Source organism: Falco rusticolus, chromosome 6 (genome assembly GCF_015220075.1).
Source record: "Falco rusticolus isolate bFalRus1 chromosome 6, bFalRus1.pri, whole genome shotgun sequence".
Classification (NCBI taxonomy): Eukaryota; Metazoa; Chordata; class Aves; order Falconiformes; family Falconidae; genus Falco; species Falco rusticolus.
In genome coordinates this window covers 26,771,638-26,790,468 of record NC_051192.1, presented here as the reverse complement: position 1 = coordinate 26,790,468, position 18,831 = coordinate 26,771,638, and the positions used below count along the sequence as shown (strand labels likewise).

At 40.0% G+C, this 18,831-nt stretch overlaps 1 protein-coding gene across 1 annotated transcript in view; it reads left to right on the top strand.

Annotated features, from left to right (window-relative positions):
- Nucleotides 1–18,831, top strand: part of LAMA4 (laminin subunit alpha 4) — a 107,110-nt gene that overhangs the window by 54,251 nt on the left and 34,028 nt on the right. The window contains exons 10-18 of the mRNA XM_037392535.1: nucleotides 1,560–1,671; nucleotides 4,949–5,116; nucleotides 5,883–6,076; nucleotides 7,922–8,038; nucleotides 10,093–10,241; nucleotides 12,312–12,453; nucleotides 13,504–13,600; nucleotides 14,340–14,456; nucleotides 15,491–15,676. Coding sequence (XP_037248432.1) covers nucleotides 1,560–1,671; nucleotides 4,949–5,116; nucleotides 5,883–6,076; nucleotides 7,922–8,038; nucleotides 10,093–10,241; nucleotides 12,312–12,453; nucleotides 13,504–13,600; nucleotides 14,340–14,456; nucleotides 15,491–15,676 — 1,282 coding nt within the window. The remainder of the gene's footprint in view (nucleotides 1–1,559; nucleotides 1,672–4,948; nucleotides 5,117–5,882; nucleotides 6,077–7,921; nucleotides 8,039–10,092; nucleotides 10,242–12,311; nucleotides 12,454–13,503; nucleotides 13,601–14,339; nucleotides 14,457–15,490; nucleotides 15,677–18,831) is intronic.

Below are 18,831 nucleotides of genomic sequence, written 5' to 3'. Positions count from 1 at the left end.
ACTGGAGCATCTCCCTGATGAGGAAAGGCTGAGAGAGCTGGGGCTGTTTAGCCTGGAGAAGAGAAAACTCAGAGGGGATCTTACCAATGTCTACAAATAACTGAAAGGCGAGTGTCAAGAGGACAGACCCAGGCTCTTTTCAGTGGTGCCCAGTGACAGGGCAAGGGGCAACGGGCACACACGGCAACACAGAAAGTTCTATCTGAATATGAGGAAAAACATCTTTACCCTAAGGGTGACAGAGCCCTGGGACAGGCTGCCCGGAGAGGCTGTGGGGTCTCCTTCTCTGGAGACATTCAAAACCGGCCTGGCCATGATCCTGTGCACCCTGCTCTGGGAGAACCTGCTTTAGCGGGGGGTTGGACGAGATGATCTTCAGAGGTCCCTTCCAGCCCTGACTGTTCTGTGACTCTTGCGAGCCTGATGTAGAGGCAACTGTGTGTAGAACTGTAACAAATTGCTTAAAATAAGCACGAAGTAGTGATGCTGAGCAACAGAATAAAACCCTTAGTGCTTGCCCTACCAACACCAGAACACCGAGGAACTAGGACGACACACACACACGTCCCCCACGGGCCCCCGGCACGGGCCCCCGGCACGGGCTCCCCCGCCCGCGGCCCCGCGCCCGCGCTGCCGCCCGGCGCCACCTGCTGGCTGTCACCCGTCACCTGCCGCAGCGCCAGCGCCCTGCCGGCTGCCCGCCTTGAGTGCGTAGGAAGCAAACGCACCGACAGCCACGTATCTTCTGGTTTATCAGGTGTCCGGGCACCTCAAACCCAGACACTAATTTTCCAGGGGCAATTTTTGCTGATGCAGCCCCAACGGGTACCGTGCATCACCACCTTACCACGGGTAAGCGTGCAGTGCAGGCTCACTCACACACGCACAGGGTCCAGGAAACACCACTGGCACACCAGTCTTATTTTTCCTCTTTCCTGGCAAATATCAGTGAAAAATAAACCTAAGGACTCCCACAGTCAGCGACCTTCTCAGAAAGATAGTAGCTATGACATGGTAACTCTTTGTTTCCCTTCCATGTAAGGGAACACAATGCAGAGCACAGCCTCCAATATAACAGTATCCTTCAGAGTATGTTGAATCCTCATGCCTTTTCTTAATTTTAGCAAGTTGGAGAGCTGGGGACCTCACTTGAGGGAGACACTGATCTAAAAATGGCTGTGAGCTTGACACCCTATTCTTCAGCCTATATGCTTACTCAGGAAACGCCACAGCCAGCAAAATGAGCCAGCAGCCCCCCTGCATGCCTGGAAGACTCATCAGATGGGAGTTTTACAACTGTACATAATTTATGGCAATTTGATTGCAGCAAATGATGGATAAATATGGAACAGATTTTCATCTCTCACTCTGCAATTCTGAAAATACCGACAAGACAGCCCTTCACATCAAACACCTCTGTAAATGCCTCTTTATATGATAAATGGACTTCCGTATGCTCATCAGGAGAAAGCAAAATGTGTGTTTACACTGCTCATCCTCACACATGCATATGGATCTGTAAAGAAATCTAATGTCTGGCTCGCATGGTTTATTCATAGGGAAATGAAGCATCCCGCAAAGGCCTACTAGTACAGAAGGAAACCATGGAGACCAACAACCGTGCTACTCAGCTTGTGCAGCAGCTCAGTAATATGAGGGACAACATTCAAGGTAAATAGATGTCTTTCTGGTTCAGCTCAGTGTCAAGCACTTATAGATGAAACCCCAGCAAAAAAATGGCACAGCACCTGGGCTTTCTCCCAAAGCAACACACACATAAAGCTTTTGCAGCCTGCAAAGTCATGACAAAACCTTGTCTCTCTTAAAAGACAGCTGAAACCACCAGCTGACTTGGGCTGACACCCAGAACAAGAGCTTCTCTTTCTCTTTTTTCTCTTTGACAGAACAAAATGATAGTAATTAGGTTTACATTAAATACTTCAAGCTAATTCAGCTTGTAGCCTTTGTGTGAATACCTGCTCAAGGTATTTATCTACACCTGTGGTTTAAAAAATAGAGTCAATATTGGACTGGGGCCGGGTGGAGACACAAACACAAGCACAGGATGGGCAATTAGAGTGCTCTGTGTCTTACTTGTCAGCAGATGTATGCAAGTGCACTTCTCCCATCCTGCTGATAAGTAACGGAAGCCATATGAATAGCTAGACAGATTATTTAAAAATTTTGCTTTCCCTTTTGAACTCATGGCAGTCAGTTAGGTCTGACTAACTCTGGTGATTGCATGAGTGAGTGTTACTTTAAATCTATTTTTTGCCTTTTAGCAAACTGTTTCTGAGTAGGGTTGTGCTGGTTCATACAACATCATGCAGATGCTTCCAAAAAGAAAATGACAATGAATAGTAAATAATTTGGTGAACTTACCACTTCCTCAAGCTCAGTGTGGGAGGTGGTGGCAATTTTTCTTATTAAGCTGCTTATTGCTTCATCTGACCAGAATTTCCAATTGAGTTTGGGTCCAGACACATCTACAAAGCCTTACAGACTAGCTGTTGTCCTCTTGTTCTTTTTTTTTTTTTTCTGAAATACAGAAGCAGAATTTAAAAACTGCATTCTCATTGCCTTCTTTTTGCACAAAGAAAGTACTGACTCTAGTAAAAGTGAAAGGCAGAACTATAAACTGTGTAGCTAGTGCAAACCATCAGAAATGGTAATAGTGGTGTTGTTTCACAGTAGGAGAGGTAAACAGATATCCCAAAATTAGGGAAACAGTGAAACCAAGAGCTTTCTCATTTTAAAATCTTGGGACAAACTGTCACCTACTGTTCCAGTGTCCTGCTCATCTGTGCATATGATGTAAGAGGATGCAGACAGAACTTAGGAAGTCCATCCTTATGCCACATGCTAGAACACTAAAAGCATCTCTAGAATTAGCATAAATTTCAAAACATAACTTCTCTTCTGACTGTAAATGTATATCTTTTACACCTTCCCAGATTATTTTTCTTTCTATTTAGAGACTGTGAAACCTCTTGCATCTTCAAGAATTTTTACTGTCCTATATATCAAAGTATAAATGACAACAGCGAACATCTTCCCAAGCACAACTGCACCTAAAAAGTTTCCTAGTTAGAGATCATCATCATCATCTGGAATATCCATAACATATCATTAGCATGCTGATATATAACACTGAGAATAAATCAATTGTAGCCTCTTCTTTGGTACATACAGAAAGCAATAAAACCCCAAACGAAAGTACTTAGCAGCATCCCTGTCCCCTGTACACCTGCATCATGAAAGCCTGCATCCTGCCACAGAGCACACCGATTTCCCCCAGTCTTTGGCAAAGCCAACAGTATACAAAAGTTGTATACAGCACCGGAATAGAAAGGCTTACTGGCAGCTGAGGTTAAACAGCCCATTTTCAATAGAAATACTTCATTAACAGACCTGAGTAGTTCTGTTGTAGAGAATTACTGCAAGCTATGTGGCAACTTGTGTAAGGAGGAGCAGCTACATATCAGCTGTTATCCTTGCTTTTCCTTATCTCCACGGGTTCTTCAACCATTACTTTAACTCAACATAGTTAACACATCCCATCACACAAAAGAGGCAGACTGAGACCAGGCTCATAGGATTACATTTGTACCACTTTCTCACACTTGTCATGCTAGAACACCTTTGACTGTCTGGCCATCCATCACATTTTCTTTCTACAATTAATTGAGCAAAAGGGTCAGCACAAGCTTCGTTGTAGGTCACTAACAATCACTGGTTGACCTCTGCATCGTCCTTTTGTATAATTAACTGTTTTGAAGCAGGACAGGAACCACAGAAGGGAAGATGTGTATCTAGTTTGGCACACAAATAGCACAATCAAGTTGAGCTGTTATAGAAGAAGCAACACTCATGGCGGTGAATAAGAAGAGAGTGTTTGCTCACCCAGAAAGCAGTTGGAGATGAGCAGGTGAAAATTATTTCTGCCACGCTCAAAACTGTTCCTCTACATGGGCATCACCTGTATAAGGCATGATACTCTTTACTGAAGGGAAGTTGTATGTGTGCACACACGCATATGCATGTGCCAGCATGAGAAGGAAAACAAAACCCATGGAGCTATTGCTCATGATTGGTTACTGCTCAGTAGGAGCCTTCAAAGCTTCACTAATGAGCTCAGGAGCCAGGAAGAAACTGCATACAAAGACACTCTGCCAAAGAATCAGTTGTGCCACATTTACACATCTATCTTTTATAAAAATCTTACAGATGCACAGCATTAGCTTTGCCAGCTCTGGTTATCCACAAAAGTAGTGAGGAATGCAAGCCAAAGCTACTCACATCATAGGGCATAGAAAAGGAGGTGATTGGTATTCAAGGCCAGGGAGTGAGAAGTGGGTAAACTTTTTAATGCCTACAACTGGGGATGGATAAACTCAATTTCAGCTGCAGGAATCCAACAGTGTTTTTTGAACTGAGACCAAAACCCAGAAATATCCAAACCAGCTAGGCAGTATCAGGCTAGAAACCATATGTTACCTCTTTAGGGTACCTCAAACTTCTTCAGATAGAAAAAGAGGTTACTTCAGTCTCGTGGCCATTGCTCTTACTTAATAAACATTTTTGCAGCAGCACTTAAAACCCACGATCCTGGACGAAAGCCCCAGCCTGCTAAATGCCACAGAACTCAGAACAAAATGATGAACCCTCTCTAAGAACTGCCAAGTCAAACAATGCACACAGCCCATGCCTGCCTAATCTCATCCTCTTCTGATGAGACCCCCACGTATGCCAGAAAGTGTGATTTATTTACAGGTTTAATTTTAAGACTGGATTAAGTATAACAATTATCTACTGTAGAGTTGTAAGATAATTAAAACTTTCTTTTGCCATCAGCATGATCTGGATTCACAAAAGTAAAAGTACTCCACAGTATTTACTTCTCTGTAGCCATGCTGGATTGACCATCTGTTGTACCTTTTTCCCACAGAAATCAGCAGCAAGATGAAATACTACGCAATTCAACAAGAGTTAAGCCCTGAAGAAATTGCCCAGAAGCTGAGTGTGGCTGAGGAGATGCTGAAGGAAATCAAACACCGTAAGCCTTTCACTAATCAGAGGCAGCGTGCAGATGAGGAGGAAAACACAGCAAAGAAGTGTGAGTTTTAAGTTTGTTTTCCATTCACCCACATGCTGATGCACAGCTGGCATGGGCCAGGCAGCTCTGGATGTAACTGCTGAGCTCCTGGGGAGGACTGGCAGGTGCTTGGCAAGCTCCCACTGGTGTGATGAAGATGCTGCTGCCGCTTCCAAATGCCTGCCCCAAGTCGCTGCTGGTGCTTGCTGCCCCCATGGCAGAACGGGCAAAAAAATATGTGTGTATCTGTGTGTGCCTGCGCACTGCAACACCTCAGCAATAGCTGCTTAGGAAGGTTCGTGCCAGGTGGCACTGCTCATGTCAACATCTTTCTTACCCCCTGCCAGCTGTGCCATGGGGACAGCAAATTCCAGCAGAGAGAGAGAAACTGCAAGTATGGGAAAGAGTGGCAGCCTGATCCTCACAGCTCGGTGAACATGAGTCACAGTCTCAGGACAGTAAGGACTGTCTTCTCCAGAATAGCCTCGTTAGCTGTGACAATGAAAAACAAATGAAGAGCGATGAAAGCCAAATGTAGTTTCTTTTACAAAGAACTACTTGAGAGGTGAAATTAATGGCATTAAAATGAGATACTAAAATGAGAGGCATCTTTCCTTTTCAAAAGAGGAGGGAAAATTAAATTCAAGGTATATGATCTCTCAAGTGAACTTTTAACAAATGTGTTTTACTGTCCCCTCAGTAACGACAATAGAAATTGTTGCATAGGTTAAGTGTTGTCAGAAATCCAGGCTTTGGATTAATCAGCTGCCTCTGATTTTTCTCCCAGTGCTACAGCAAGTTGAAGAGTTTCATGAGAGGTACAATGACACAAGATCTCTAGTATCTGATGTGCTGGAGCAGCTCAGCGAACAGGATGTGAAGCTGTCAGACCTGGAGGAGGCGTTAGACCAGGCACTTGACTATATTATACAAACTGAGGATATAAATAAGGAAAACACAGCCAGTCTTCAAAGGCATGAGGTACTCACAACTGTTGTCTGTGAACACTCCATCTCTGCCGGTGCTTAAAATAGATTGCAAACATTTTAGAGTCAGGAATCAACACACAAAAAATTAATTTCTAAGTCTCCAGTTCTAAGAAACAAGTTGTGGAAGTGCAAGGTGCTATTATCTATTCATGGAGTGACAATGAATGACAAGTTTTAGCATGGCATGTCTCAGCAGGCCAAGGAAAAGATAGATACTAATGTCTAAACTAGGAAGATGCAAAACCCAAGAAACTTAAAATTCCATGTAGCATGGCTGCTATAAATATTGTGGTGGGATTTTTTCACCTGTTATGTACTGATTTATAATGTGGAAGAACTTCATGACTACAGAAGTAATTATATTCTATTAAAACAATATAAAGGCTCTGCAATGCATTTGTGCCCTGGGCTGAGTGCATTCATACTGTCTCGTCCAACCTTTCTCTCTGGTCCTCTTTAAAAGAAATGCATCCCCAGTTTTTCAGCAAGAACAGAAAATTGTCTTTGCATCTTCAAGCACAAATTCATTCTCTAATTGCTCCACAACAGATACCTTGAAACTGGGTTTCCTACTTGCTGGGTGAAGAGCCTAGCTATAAGGCTACAGCAGTTTTCCCTTACGCTCTGTTCAAATGAATAGTTTCAGTATTTTGAACAAAGTAATCAATCCAGAGGAGAGCTCAGAGGAGACCTGTCCCCTACAGCACGGAAGGGAGGCATGTTTGCCTGTAAGTGGTGGTATTAGGTTCAAATCCCATCTGATTGGATGAGGAAATTGAATTTTCAGGTCTCTTATCCCAGAAAAGTACCCAATCCATCAGCCATACAAAAAGACTATTTTTTCTCCTCCCAGCAGCTTTGTGACTCTCTGTTTTTGGGGTTTTTTTTTTTTAGTTTCCTTTAAGGGATGCAAAACCAAAATGTCCTGATATTTTACTCTTCATTTATTTTTTCAGCAAGGAAGAAAATGATAAAGCAAACCATTTCGGACCATTTGAAGTGAAATGTTTCCATTTCAATGGCTGAAATTGTTTGGATTCTAGAGGAGCGGGGTTTAAGGAGCAATTCTGTGATTTGAAGAACAATCTTGCAAATTCAGGCCAACCTCTGGGTTTCATAGCATCAGTGGCTGAGTTTTGAGCTCTTGAAATTTGCAGCACTAGAAGTTCATGTTGATGTGGAAGGTCTAGTAATTCAACAGATAAATCAGGCATGCTGTTCTGATTTCTTCCACAAGCAGCTTGGGATCCTTATGTGCAAAGCCTCTTCTGTTGTTTCATTGTTTCATAATTACAGTGCCAAGCTGCAGCTCATCTCACATTTATGAAGCAAAGCCTGAAGTGTGTAGTCACAATTGTTCACTGTTTTTGACCAGTTGGATCTTCATTATTCTTCACAATGAAAGCAGATGCTGTACAAAAAAGATTGTTCACATTAGCTCCACTATTGACAAGGGAAAAAAAATCTCTGTACTGTAGATCAGAAAAAAACTAGTCTCCAGACTACTATGAAAAATCCATGTTTAATTTGTCTCTGCTGGCAGTACATTGAATAATGCTTCATTCCAATAATTTCTCATGCTGTAATATAAAATGAAATTGATAAATAAAAAACCCCTCAACATTTCTTTCACAAAGACAAGAAAATACAAAGAGTCACATTATAATATGGAGCTATTAGAGATACCTGGAAAAAACTTAGATTTCAAATTTGTCTACAATCTATCTAGTTCATCACTTCATCTTTTGAATTAACTTTAATGAATTTAATAGAAATGGTAACACTATTTTAGAATGCACAGACGATTTTGGATGTGATTTTATTTTATTTTTTGTAGAAACAACATGAGAAAATATTAAAGCAAACAGATGAAGTGAACGGCATTCTGCTAAGTGCCGCAACTATTTTGGCAGGACCAGAAAAGGTCAACTCTGAGTTAAGTGAGGTAATAAAGGTAGGTGCTTCAGTGACTTTTTTGAATGATATGTCCTAATTTTTTGAACTTCTGTCACGTGTTTAAACCACTAAATAAAAACCTCTCCTTTTTTATACTGTTTCAATGAAATACTGATGAATATCCCCCCCCAAAAAAGTAAAAATCTTTCTGGATTAAAAGCACTGTAATTACATTTTACTGCCTCAGAAAAATAACTGTATTATAGGGACACTACTGTAGGCAGAGCTGAATGAAGGATTTTGTTGTGGAGTTCCCAATCATTTCACTACAAGCAGCTGCTAAAAGATGCTCTGGTAAAAGACTGCACTATATGCTAAATTCCTTTTCTCCTGCCTGTAAGTGAGCATAGGAGGAGGCAAAAGATCCCAGATATCAGTGTCTAGACCAGCCAGTTTCAGAGTGTAAAACATATATAAACAGGTTGCCTTATAGAAAATCCTCTTCTGGAACTGTAGACTAGTATCCAATGTTTCATATGAGACAGGGTGCTGTAGGAAATTTTTAGAAATTTCAGGGTTTTGAACTTCCTATGAAAGAATGAATAAAATAAAACTGGGATTTTTCTAACTAAAATATTTACCAAAGCTGCTTTTTTTCATGTTTTATTTTAAAATTTTGAGAGAATTGAATTATCTCATAAAATGATCATTAATTAATAATTTGTCACAATTAATAAATGAAAATTCTCCACAAACATTCATTCTGGTCATAGTTGCCCACTTCTTTTTTAACACAAAAGTAAATATCAGAAGTCATTAATTCTTCCTTGAAAAAGTTATTTGAGAAAACAGAAAGAGGACAGCTTGCTTTATAACCATCCCAGGGTGACGAAGCAATACATATTCTTTTTTCTCCTATGTTTTGTACAAAGCAAATTGCTGCAGTTTATCATCTTGGGTGTCCCACTCTTGTGGATAAGTTTATCCACAGGGGATGTTCACGCTGCAGGGAAGTAGTATGCGAACACCATACATCTTCCATCCTCACCAGCAATAAGTATTTTCACACTTCACTCATTCATCCTTTTTCTCTCCCTCCATTTTGTCCTTTCTTTGTGTATTTTGAGGCCAAATTTATAATCCTCAAACATATCAGCAAGCTTGTGTATTGGAGAGAAGCTGAATGCAGGGCCCATTTGGTCTTCCCCACAAGTATTTCATGTGAAGAAGAAGTATGGCTAAGGCAAAAGTGACACTACTTCTCCTTGCCTATACATAGATAAAGGTAGTATTTAGGTGGACTGATTCACAAACCAGACTAACCCAAGGTGTCTTAGCACAAGAGATGTCTCCGTGCAAGGAGACAGAAAGGAGCCAGGGCCCATTTCCATGATGTGGCACAGCTCACAGCTGTACACCTCAAATATCTGCACCTCTCCAGCCATTGCCAAATTGTCCCCAGGGCACAGGCACTGCCCATGCTGTTCCCCAAGGAGGCAGGTTGGGGACAGCGGCAGATGGCCAGGGCCAAAACAGTGCCAGGGCCCGTGCAGCAATGTGATGATGCATAAGCCCAACCACCACAGCACTATTTAGTTCACTTGTATAGATATCATTTAGAAGTCCCAAAAACTAACTTCTGGCCTGTAGTCTTCACAGAGAAGAGGTAAAAACAAAACAAACAAAAAAATTATGGGTTCAACCTCCCAGTTTCGGAAGAACCGCAATAAGGGGATTTTTGCAAAGATCTGGTTTAATTACTTCACCTGTTAGCACTTCAGTCTGAAAGACTACTCATTGGAAGCATTCTGGACCAAACATAAAAGATAGTAAGACATTTCTCAGTGCCTTTCTTTTGTATTTTACACTATCTCCTCTAATACATTTTTAAGCGATTCTTGGAATTTTGGTTTTTGTCTTCCTGCATTTGTCTTGCTATACTGACATTCATGGGACAGACTCTTAGATCTTTCTTCTTTTTGATCTGTTAAAATTATAACAGAAAGCAATAACATTATAATGATATAGATTAAAATAAAGCCTAATAATCAAAATATGGATTGAATTTTTACAGTTTTTTATCTTCTTTCCTTCCTTCCGTATTTTGTTCAGAATGTGTCAGGGTTCTACGCAGAAATAGATGGAGCGAAAAAGGAATTGCAAGAAAAACTAGCCAATCTGTCTCTGTTTGATGATGATTTGGTAGAAAAGGCTATGCATCATGCACACAACCTAAGAAGACTTGCTGATGAGCTGGACCGGTAAAATTTAACTTCACCAGAATCCGTTCATAGAAGTGCTACTCATTGAACAGCTGAATGAACAAATGACAAGCAGAAACACAGTTACATTAAATATGCTGTCTGCAAATATGCACTAAACAAATCACTGTTGAGTCATGTATGGAAGGACTTCTCATGGTCCAGAGGGAACAGCTGAATCCTTTCAAAGAACAGACATATATCTTGCATGACATTCTCCCTTTTCTAATTTGGCATGTTCTTCTCTTCCCATAGTAAGAGAATAGAAAGGTAGATTACTGAAAAGTAAAACAATACAGGCAGATAAAATGGGATTTGCAGAAACAGCTCATGTCAGTAAATCCATTCACATTTAAAAATGTTTAGCATTATGGGCCACAAAATAGACTTTGGGATAATTTTTGTTCAAGAACTGGTTTACAGATGGAGTAGTTCTGATTGTCAATAGGTTGTGTCCCAGTGAAACTGGCCCACTGCAACACCAAAAAATTACTGTACATCTTCCTATTTTGCTGGAAGATACTAAATTCATCAACTTTCTCCCACTTTACTAAAAAAATCTCTTCTAGACGGATTTGAAATATGACTTTTATTTGCAACTGGGACTAGCCATGGAACAGCCACTGCTGCAAATGAATTCTTAAATAAAATATTTCACCAAATTCTACCTTAAGTAATATCATGGACATAAGCTTTTTGAAAATAAACTTAAAACTACTCTTCAGGTATACTATCTAAACACCAGTTGTTTCTTAATATTAGTCTGCCCTAGATAAGAGATTAAAATAAAGAAAAAAAATAACAGATGGTTTTCTTTTATACAATTGTATAAAGCTGACATCTGTAACTCTGTTCTAGAATGCCACACAAACTACAGACAGCCTAAAAAATAAATATGTTCAGTCTGAGATCAGCTAACTGGGGGCAGCAGAATCACTTGAAAGAAAATACCCCATATGGCTAGCCTTCATCCCTTACCAAAATAATTTTAAAATGACTACCAAGTCCAACACATTAGGAATTTAGCAGAAAGCAAACAGAGATAATTACAAAATATCCAGATGGAAATGTGCTGACTTTTTTTATTTGTTGAGAAGATTGTCCTGCAGTGAAACTGTAATCCCTTAAAACATTTAGCCTGTCTTCAAATCATTTTGGTTTTACGGGTTGGCTTTATAAGCTTGTTAGGCTTTTATTTGGCAGAGTTTCTTCTTTTGTCTTAGGGGAATTTTATATTAGGGAAATTTTATATTAGGGGAATATAGCAGGAAATTCTGGCAACAACACTGAATCTGGAAATTTAATAATCCCTCAGTGTGCAAACACCTTCAAGTGAATATACACATATAAATATATATTCAGGGAACATATCTAACACATATTCTAAAATCTATTTACCACAATAATATTAAAAATAATAAATGGCTAACAGCTGAAGGTTAAGCCTTGAACCAAATACTGTTTGGAATCTCCCCTGAAGACCAGTTATCACCTAATATGCAAATCAAGCTCTACCAAGCCAGCAAAAATATGTTGTGTCTAACATTTTGCAAAGTTTCATGACGATGGGCAGTTCTTCATCTGACTTCCCTCTTTTCCCACCTACTTTTGGAAAATATAAACAGCCCAGGGATACAGCTGTCCTGATCACTGGCACACACAGGTCTTTCCATTCATGGCCAGAGTTATTCCTAAAGGACAACTGATGGATCTGTTATTCTGTTAATTTATGGAATATCTAATCTAGGGTGTGGTTTTTGTTTTGGTTTTTTTTTTAAAAAAAAAAAAAAAAGCCCAGTAGTCACTTGTTGCTGCTTATATAGATGTTAAGGGTAAAATTCCCCGAGTTAAACCACTAGAAAGGACTTTCTATCCACATAGTTTTCATCTGCTTCAGATTGACATAAATGGTCATACACAATAAAGAGAATACTACTCTACTACTCAGGCCAGGTATATTTATGTGTCTGATTATGCAGTCAGAATTGACAGAATGTTAAGTAAATTATTCAATTTGAAACCACTTAGATTTAGTTTGATTTCTTCCTCCTTTTACTCTCTTTTTAACAGGAATTTGTATGGTGTTGATACAAATGGTTTGGTACAAAGGGCAATAAACGCTTCAAATGTGTATGAAAACATTGCCAGTTACATTGAGGAAGCTAACAAAGCTGCCTTGCTGGCACTGAACACAACAAACCGGGTCAATGACGTAAGTAATTTTCATCATATCAGCTTTTAGTTTGCTTCAGGGACTTCAGACACCTAAATATAAAGAAAAAACAAGATTTAGCTTAACTGTCAGCACTATACTTCTCACTGCTCATCTTGCTTCACCTATTTCTGAATTAAATCCTAGGTGGTTAGTTATTCTGCCAGCCTAAAGTCCCCTGGTACTCAAAAAGATGCAACTTGTTCTTCTGTCCCTAAATAGAGGGTGATGCTGCTCTGTGTTGTTACTCAAATTGAGGCATTTCTGTAAAAGTACAGACAACTCCGTGGCCCTGTAGGAACCTGATGTGGCATGTAGTGCTCAAGTCCTCCCGTTCCACGCAGCACCAGGTGGCAGGAAAGGTCGTCAAGACATCTAACAGAAGCATCACCGTTTCTCATAGAAAGTAAAGTTAAAATGGAGCAAATATCCCACTCGTACACTCAGTGCAAGGATAAGGATGCTAATTTTGTCTCTGTCCTTGCTATTCTATAACACTTTATATGTATTTTTGTATGTATATAGCTTCCAACCTGTATACATGCTATTTATCAGCAATTTATTAGTGAGATAGCAAGAGGATTTGGTTAGATTACAAGGGCCTGAGCCCCAGGGAGCTGTGGGATTTTGAATCCAGCCCTCTGCTTTCAGCACACTCCTGAGGACTGCAAGGCAGCTCCCCACACAGTGCAAGCATCCCATTACCCACCCGAGGTGACAGCAGAAATGAACAGTCACAGTGCCTAACCAACACATAGCGTGAGCATCACATTGACCGTACTGGAGCTGATCAATTGATAGGACTTCTGTGCTCTCTGCATCTTTGTTATTCAGTGTTTTTGTCTGGAAAAGCATACATTTCTCTAAACTTTAATTGCAATTTACAGAAAATTTTGCTTTTCAGACTTTTTTTCCAATCCATCTGCCAATCTTAAGAGTAACCAAAAAAATGAAAACCGCAGTGACTTTGCAGTTGCACTTATATGAAGGAATAAAGAGGAACATTCAATAAGCATTATTCTGACTTTCTTTTTTGAAACATACTTATAGGCTGCAGTTGGAATTGATACTCAGATCATTTACCATAAAGGCAAAAGCGAAGAACTTCTCAACCAAGCCATGGAGCTACAACATACAGCAGATTACAGTAAATATATATTCTTCCTATTTTCCCAGTCAGTCTAGAAGCATGCGTGTTAAAATAAATTTCAAAAGCACATCACTAAGGCAGAACTACTGCTGTTAGTGTATTGATCGAAGTTACTACACAAAGTACTTGAAACGGCCATGGGCACAGTTTGAGTAGTTCACGTGTTGTCATCCTGCCAAATGCTGAAAGTTTTTTTCATTCACAGAAGGACCATTTCAGACCGAATCACTGTCTAAATAGGAGATCCTGCAAACAGCTGTTCAATTGAAATCAATTCACAATAGTTTAAGTGCTCAGAAGGCTAGATTTCACCAATGAATATTAATAATAAATGTTAAAGAATTTTGGAAAAAAGCTCTAAAATTACAGAAATTACTTCTTCAGGCTTTTTTCAGGCTATTTTGAGTTCCTTAAAACTTTTCCTGTACACTTGTTGCAGCTATTCTCGGCAGTTCTGGTAAAGCGAAGGGAGAGAGAGTACTGACTGAGATATAGGTCTCCAGATTTTTCCAAGTGACCTTCTGACAAGTAAATAATGGCTGGGAGCTGCAAAACTGCATTTTCCTTTAGGTTATGTGAAGTCAAAGAGTGCTAGTATACCTTATACTAAAAAAGGCTATAGTATACTGCCTATGGTGTATTAAATGCTTAGTAATGTACCTCTACAGGATAAAATTTACCTTTTTAAATGCTACTTTGATGCCACTCAACTCTACCTCCTGTTTTCTCCCCACAGGTAATGATTTAACCATTGCAGACACTAGCCGGCATGTTAACAGCACTCTTGCTAGAATGAATGATCTGCGAAGGCAACTGATGACAGCCATCACAAAAATGCAATCAGCAGAGCCAGGTTGTAAAAGCAAATTCATCTTTACGATGCTTTATCTTCATACATTTAAGGGCATATTTTACCTTTGCATGTGGCCTATGAAGTTGATATTAAGATTTCAGTCCCAGGGAGGCCTAAAGGTATTTGACAGAAACAAGACCTAAAAAGCAAACATCCAGCTTTAACACACTCATAATAAAATCATATGTTTTGCCACCTGAAATTATTAACATTCTTCTTGATCCTCCTTACTACAGTTGTCTCCTATGTTATTCTTGATGTTTTCAGTACTGGAGACTCTACAGGTCTGTGGATTTATTGTATTGACAGTCAAAATCTAATTCACATATACATCACACCTGGCAAGCAGAGAATTTGGGAGGTAATTACTAGCAGTCTTCATTGACAAAATCACCTTAGTTTTTCAGAAAAGAGACATCATAGAGTATCCAGCAAGTATATCTGAAGGTGTTCAAAGCTGACATCATTAAGATTTTTTCATTAACTTCAACTAAAAATGGCTGGGTTTTACTGCCAAGACATTGCCATATACAAAATGTCACAGGTTTTACAAATACAGTAGATGGTAACTCCCCCAAAAAACCAAAAACCTCAAAATGCCAGGTATGAAAAAACAAAAACATTTCAAGTGTCTTGTGTTTCTCTTCTTCAAAAATATCTTTCACAAAAAATATTCAACAAATACACACATTTTCTTTTTAAATCCTGATGAAAATCAATGTATTTTTTCATCTCTGTTCCAACTTCTTTGGCTATATAACACTCATCAAAATCCAAGAACACTGAAAATTTCTAACTATCTAGAATGAAAATAGGAGTCTGATAAATTTTGAGAATTAATATAACTGTAGACCAACCACAGGAAGTTTTGAACATTCCTTGTGGAAATAAAGAGCAAATCAAGCAAGCAAGGTTGGGGCCCCATTCTGCAGAAGGTAAAATTCCCTTAACCTCACCACCTTCTAAGTGCTGGTTATAGCTCACTTGAATCTATGAAAAAGTTCATTTCTTCTCATCCCCTATTTATTTTGTAGTGGAAGCCAGAGAACGTTTGGAGCAAGCTAAACTGAAGACTGCAGAGGCTGTAAGTGCTACCATGACAGTGACGCAGGCTACGACCCCCATCGATGAGAACGTGAGGTTGTGGTCTCAAAACCTGCAAGACTTGCAGCACAATTCAGCAGCATACGACAGTGCTGTGCATTCAGCTGGGGATGCAGGTATGGTGACCTGAATTTTACCATTCCTTAGCATTAAAAGGCCAGGGAATCACCGCAACATCTTGTTGTATGGATTGTTCACATTGCATATAAACTTCTAGCATTTTACATCCTTGAAAACATTTCCAAAAATAGCAGTTATCTAGAGACTTGACTATACTTTAAAACTGTTCCATACTGGGGCATTTCCAAAAATGACCTAAACAGTTAAGGGTTGAAATCTTACTGGCTTCTAAGTTTTTTTTATCAGGATACCAAGGTCACACGGAATGGTAGACAGCTTAAATACTTTTATTATTATGATTGATGGTTCAGTTGTTTGGTTTTTTTAACACTGGGAGGCATTTAAAAACAGGGCCCTTGGGTTCTCAGTGGACAAGACATGGTCCCTGACTTGATTAGATTGTAGCCTAAACAAAGAGGGTAAAGAGGATTAAGGAGGAAATATAATATTTAAGCAGAATGATTGCTGGGAAAGCTTGTAAGCACCACATTAATTCCACTTTTATCATCGGGGGGTGGGGGGAAGGATACTAGAGTAAAAATTGGAAGATTTGTTATGAAACACTTAAGGTAGCTAAAAAGACAAAAGAAAAAAATAAGGCAGGCTACAACACTGAAATAAAGATGATAGGAAAGCGTAAAAAGAGGCAGGGAGAGTGAAGCTGAAATGAAGTTATTTGTGAAAGAAGGAAAAGAACAATTAGGAAAGAAAAGAATCAATCTAGAAGTGAAAATATTCAAAATAAAAAATTGCTGACAAGCACCACCGTTTGTTGCTCAGTGTATTCCTGGCTCTGCCTAGGAGGCTTACTAATCCCAAGTTATTCATGGCTGGGGAAGCTGAAAACCCAGAACAAGAAATTTCCTGCATACGTTTCACAAGTACCATCACCTGCAGCATTGTTCAGCAATGTCTTCCCTCCTGAAAGTACCTCAGAGAAGGTCCATAACTCCATTGAGTCTGTCTCCAGGAAGTCTGAGTCTCAGATCTACTGCCCCAAATCCTTCTGTCAGGAGCTTTGCAACTCGAGTGCCTTTTTACTGCAAATGGTGTTGAGTACCAAACCCAACACTGTTTCTAGCATCCCAAAGCCACACTCTGCCCTCTTAACTGGGGAAACCCAAGGGTCATGTTACTTCCAGTATTCAGTGGTAGACAAGACCCTTGCAGTAGTATTTTTGGTTGAGTGCTCCCAAGAACTGGTATAAAAGTGGTTCCCTACACAAGAAGAAATTCAGTACTGTACAATATCCCACCTTCTGGCTCTAGAACTGGAGATTTCTCTAAGCTTTTCTTCCAAAGGAAACACTAAACCACTCCCTCTGGGAATGAGTAAGTATAGAGGAATGAAGCTGGGTTAATGAACATTGATAATATACAGCTGCGGGTTGGCCGATGTAGACAAGGTGCAGCTGTGGCTGGTTCTGTTAAGTGGTTGGGCAGCCAATGAAGAAGCAGAGAGAGGAAGAAGTAAGAGGAGAGAGAACACGTGCCCTGGATGAGGCAAGATGAGGAGAAGGCAGTAGAGGGGCTGATATGAAGAGTATGCTGGTACGATATGGTAGAAGACCTTGTTGCAGCTTGATAGTTTGGAGAGTGCTGCAACAAGTAAGCTCACTGCTAGTCATCGTGCAGAGCTCCTTAAGTAGTTGCATTGCATTGCGTTGCTGTAGAATGTTTTTGATCACCACAGAGCACAGTTCAGGCTGTGAGCTACGGGCTTCAACTCCCGATTAAGATAATGTAAATGAGGATATGATTGGCATCCAGGGAGGGGATGGTATGAGGAAAAACATCCAAGATAAACAGCCTGCTATAGCTTATATATGAAGGTTTTGGGGTTTGCTCACCTTTACAGAGCAGCAACACGAACTGCATTTGGCTCTTCATGCTCAAAATGTCAGCAGACATTCAGGATTCCAAAAATCTGCTCATACTAGCTTGTTTTACTGGAAGAAATATTGAGAGGCTCCATAAGAGTGGATAGACCCAAGATATCCCAGCTGTCCTAGTTGGTCATGTTTCCAAAAAGTCACGTGTGGTACATGCACCATGAGTTGTAAAGAACAGCTCAGCTCCTATGTGATGTGCCTGGCAAAAATGTCTTCTCTGTGCTAGTGGGTTTGCAGGTAGGGACTCGCCTTGAAAGTATTGTGATCGTATCAGTGGCCGAAGGGCCTGCTTACTAACGGTTTGAGAGATGCTAATGTGCAAGCTACAGTAATGTGTGACCTACTACATTTATGGAGCCAGCTTTTTCCATGGCATTTTTTGTCTGAAGGCATTTTTAGCTGAGGAGACAGATCAGTGCTACAAAAGAGGCTATAGCATGATGTGACTGATTCACAGCCTGCAAACATGCCAGGGCATGGTGTTCTCGCGTCAGCTGTGTACATTGCCAGGAGAGGTTGACCTGGCAGGAGGAATGTCTATCAAAGTTGAAAGGAAAGTCACAAAAGATGTTCAGACAGGTGCCTGAAACACCAAAACACCTGATCATCATGCTGATAACACTGCCATGGCAGCTGAAGCCTCTAAGATGACATGTCTGGACTGCCTTTGAATAAAGCTTGCACTTGATTTTTGGAGGGGTGAGAGCGTGTCTTGGCTGTGTGGTTTGTCTGAGAACCTGTTTCCCTGTGTTGTGTCACCATTGTGCAGGGAACTGGTAGGCTTTAGCAAAGCAGATGAAGGACAGGTTGGGAAGGAAAACACAAAAGGAGAAAGTGTCTGGAAGGTTATAGTCGAGGTATTTCCTCCTTGACAGTTTCCCTTGTATTCTTTTTTGTATTTTATCACTGGGTGAGACTAATTTCCTTTTTCACTCTCACCTTCATCCCAAAGACTAAAACAAAAAATCAGTATTCTTCTGTGTTGAAAAATGACATTATAAAGGACAAGAGGATGAGATTTATGGTGGGATTGTATAACAGCTAGCAGTAATAGATGTTAGTTTTGTGTTTTCATTTTACAGTTGTGTTCCCAGTTTGATACTTCAAATTTCAAACAGATGAAAAGCCAGTTTTTCAATATATCAGAACAGGAACAATTCCAATTAATTTGCTGATTAATAAAAAAAATAGGTGGTTAAAATTTGCTAAATTACTTTCTGATCTTGCAATATTTTTTTTTTTTAATTTAAGAATGTGAG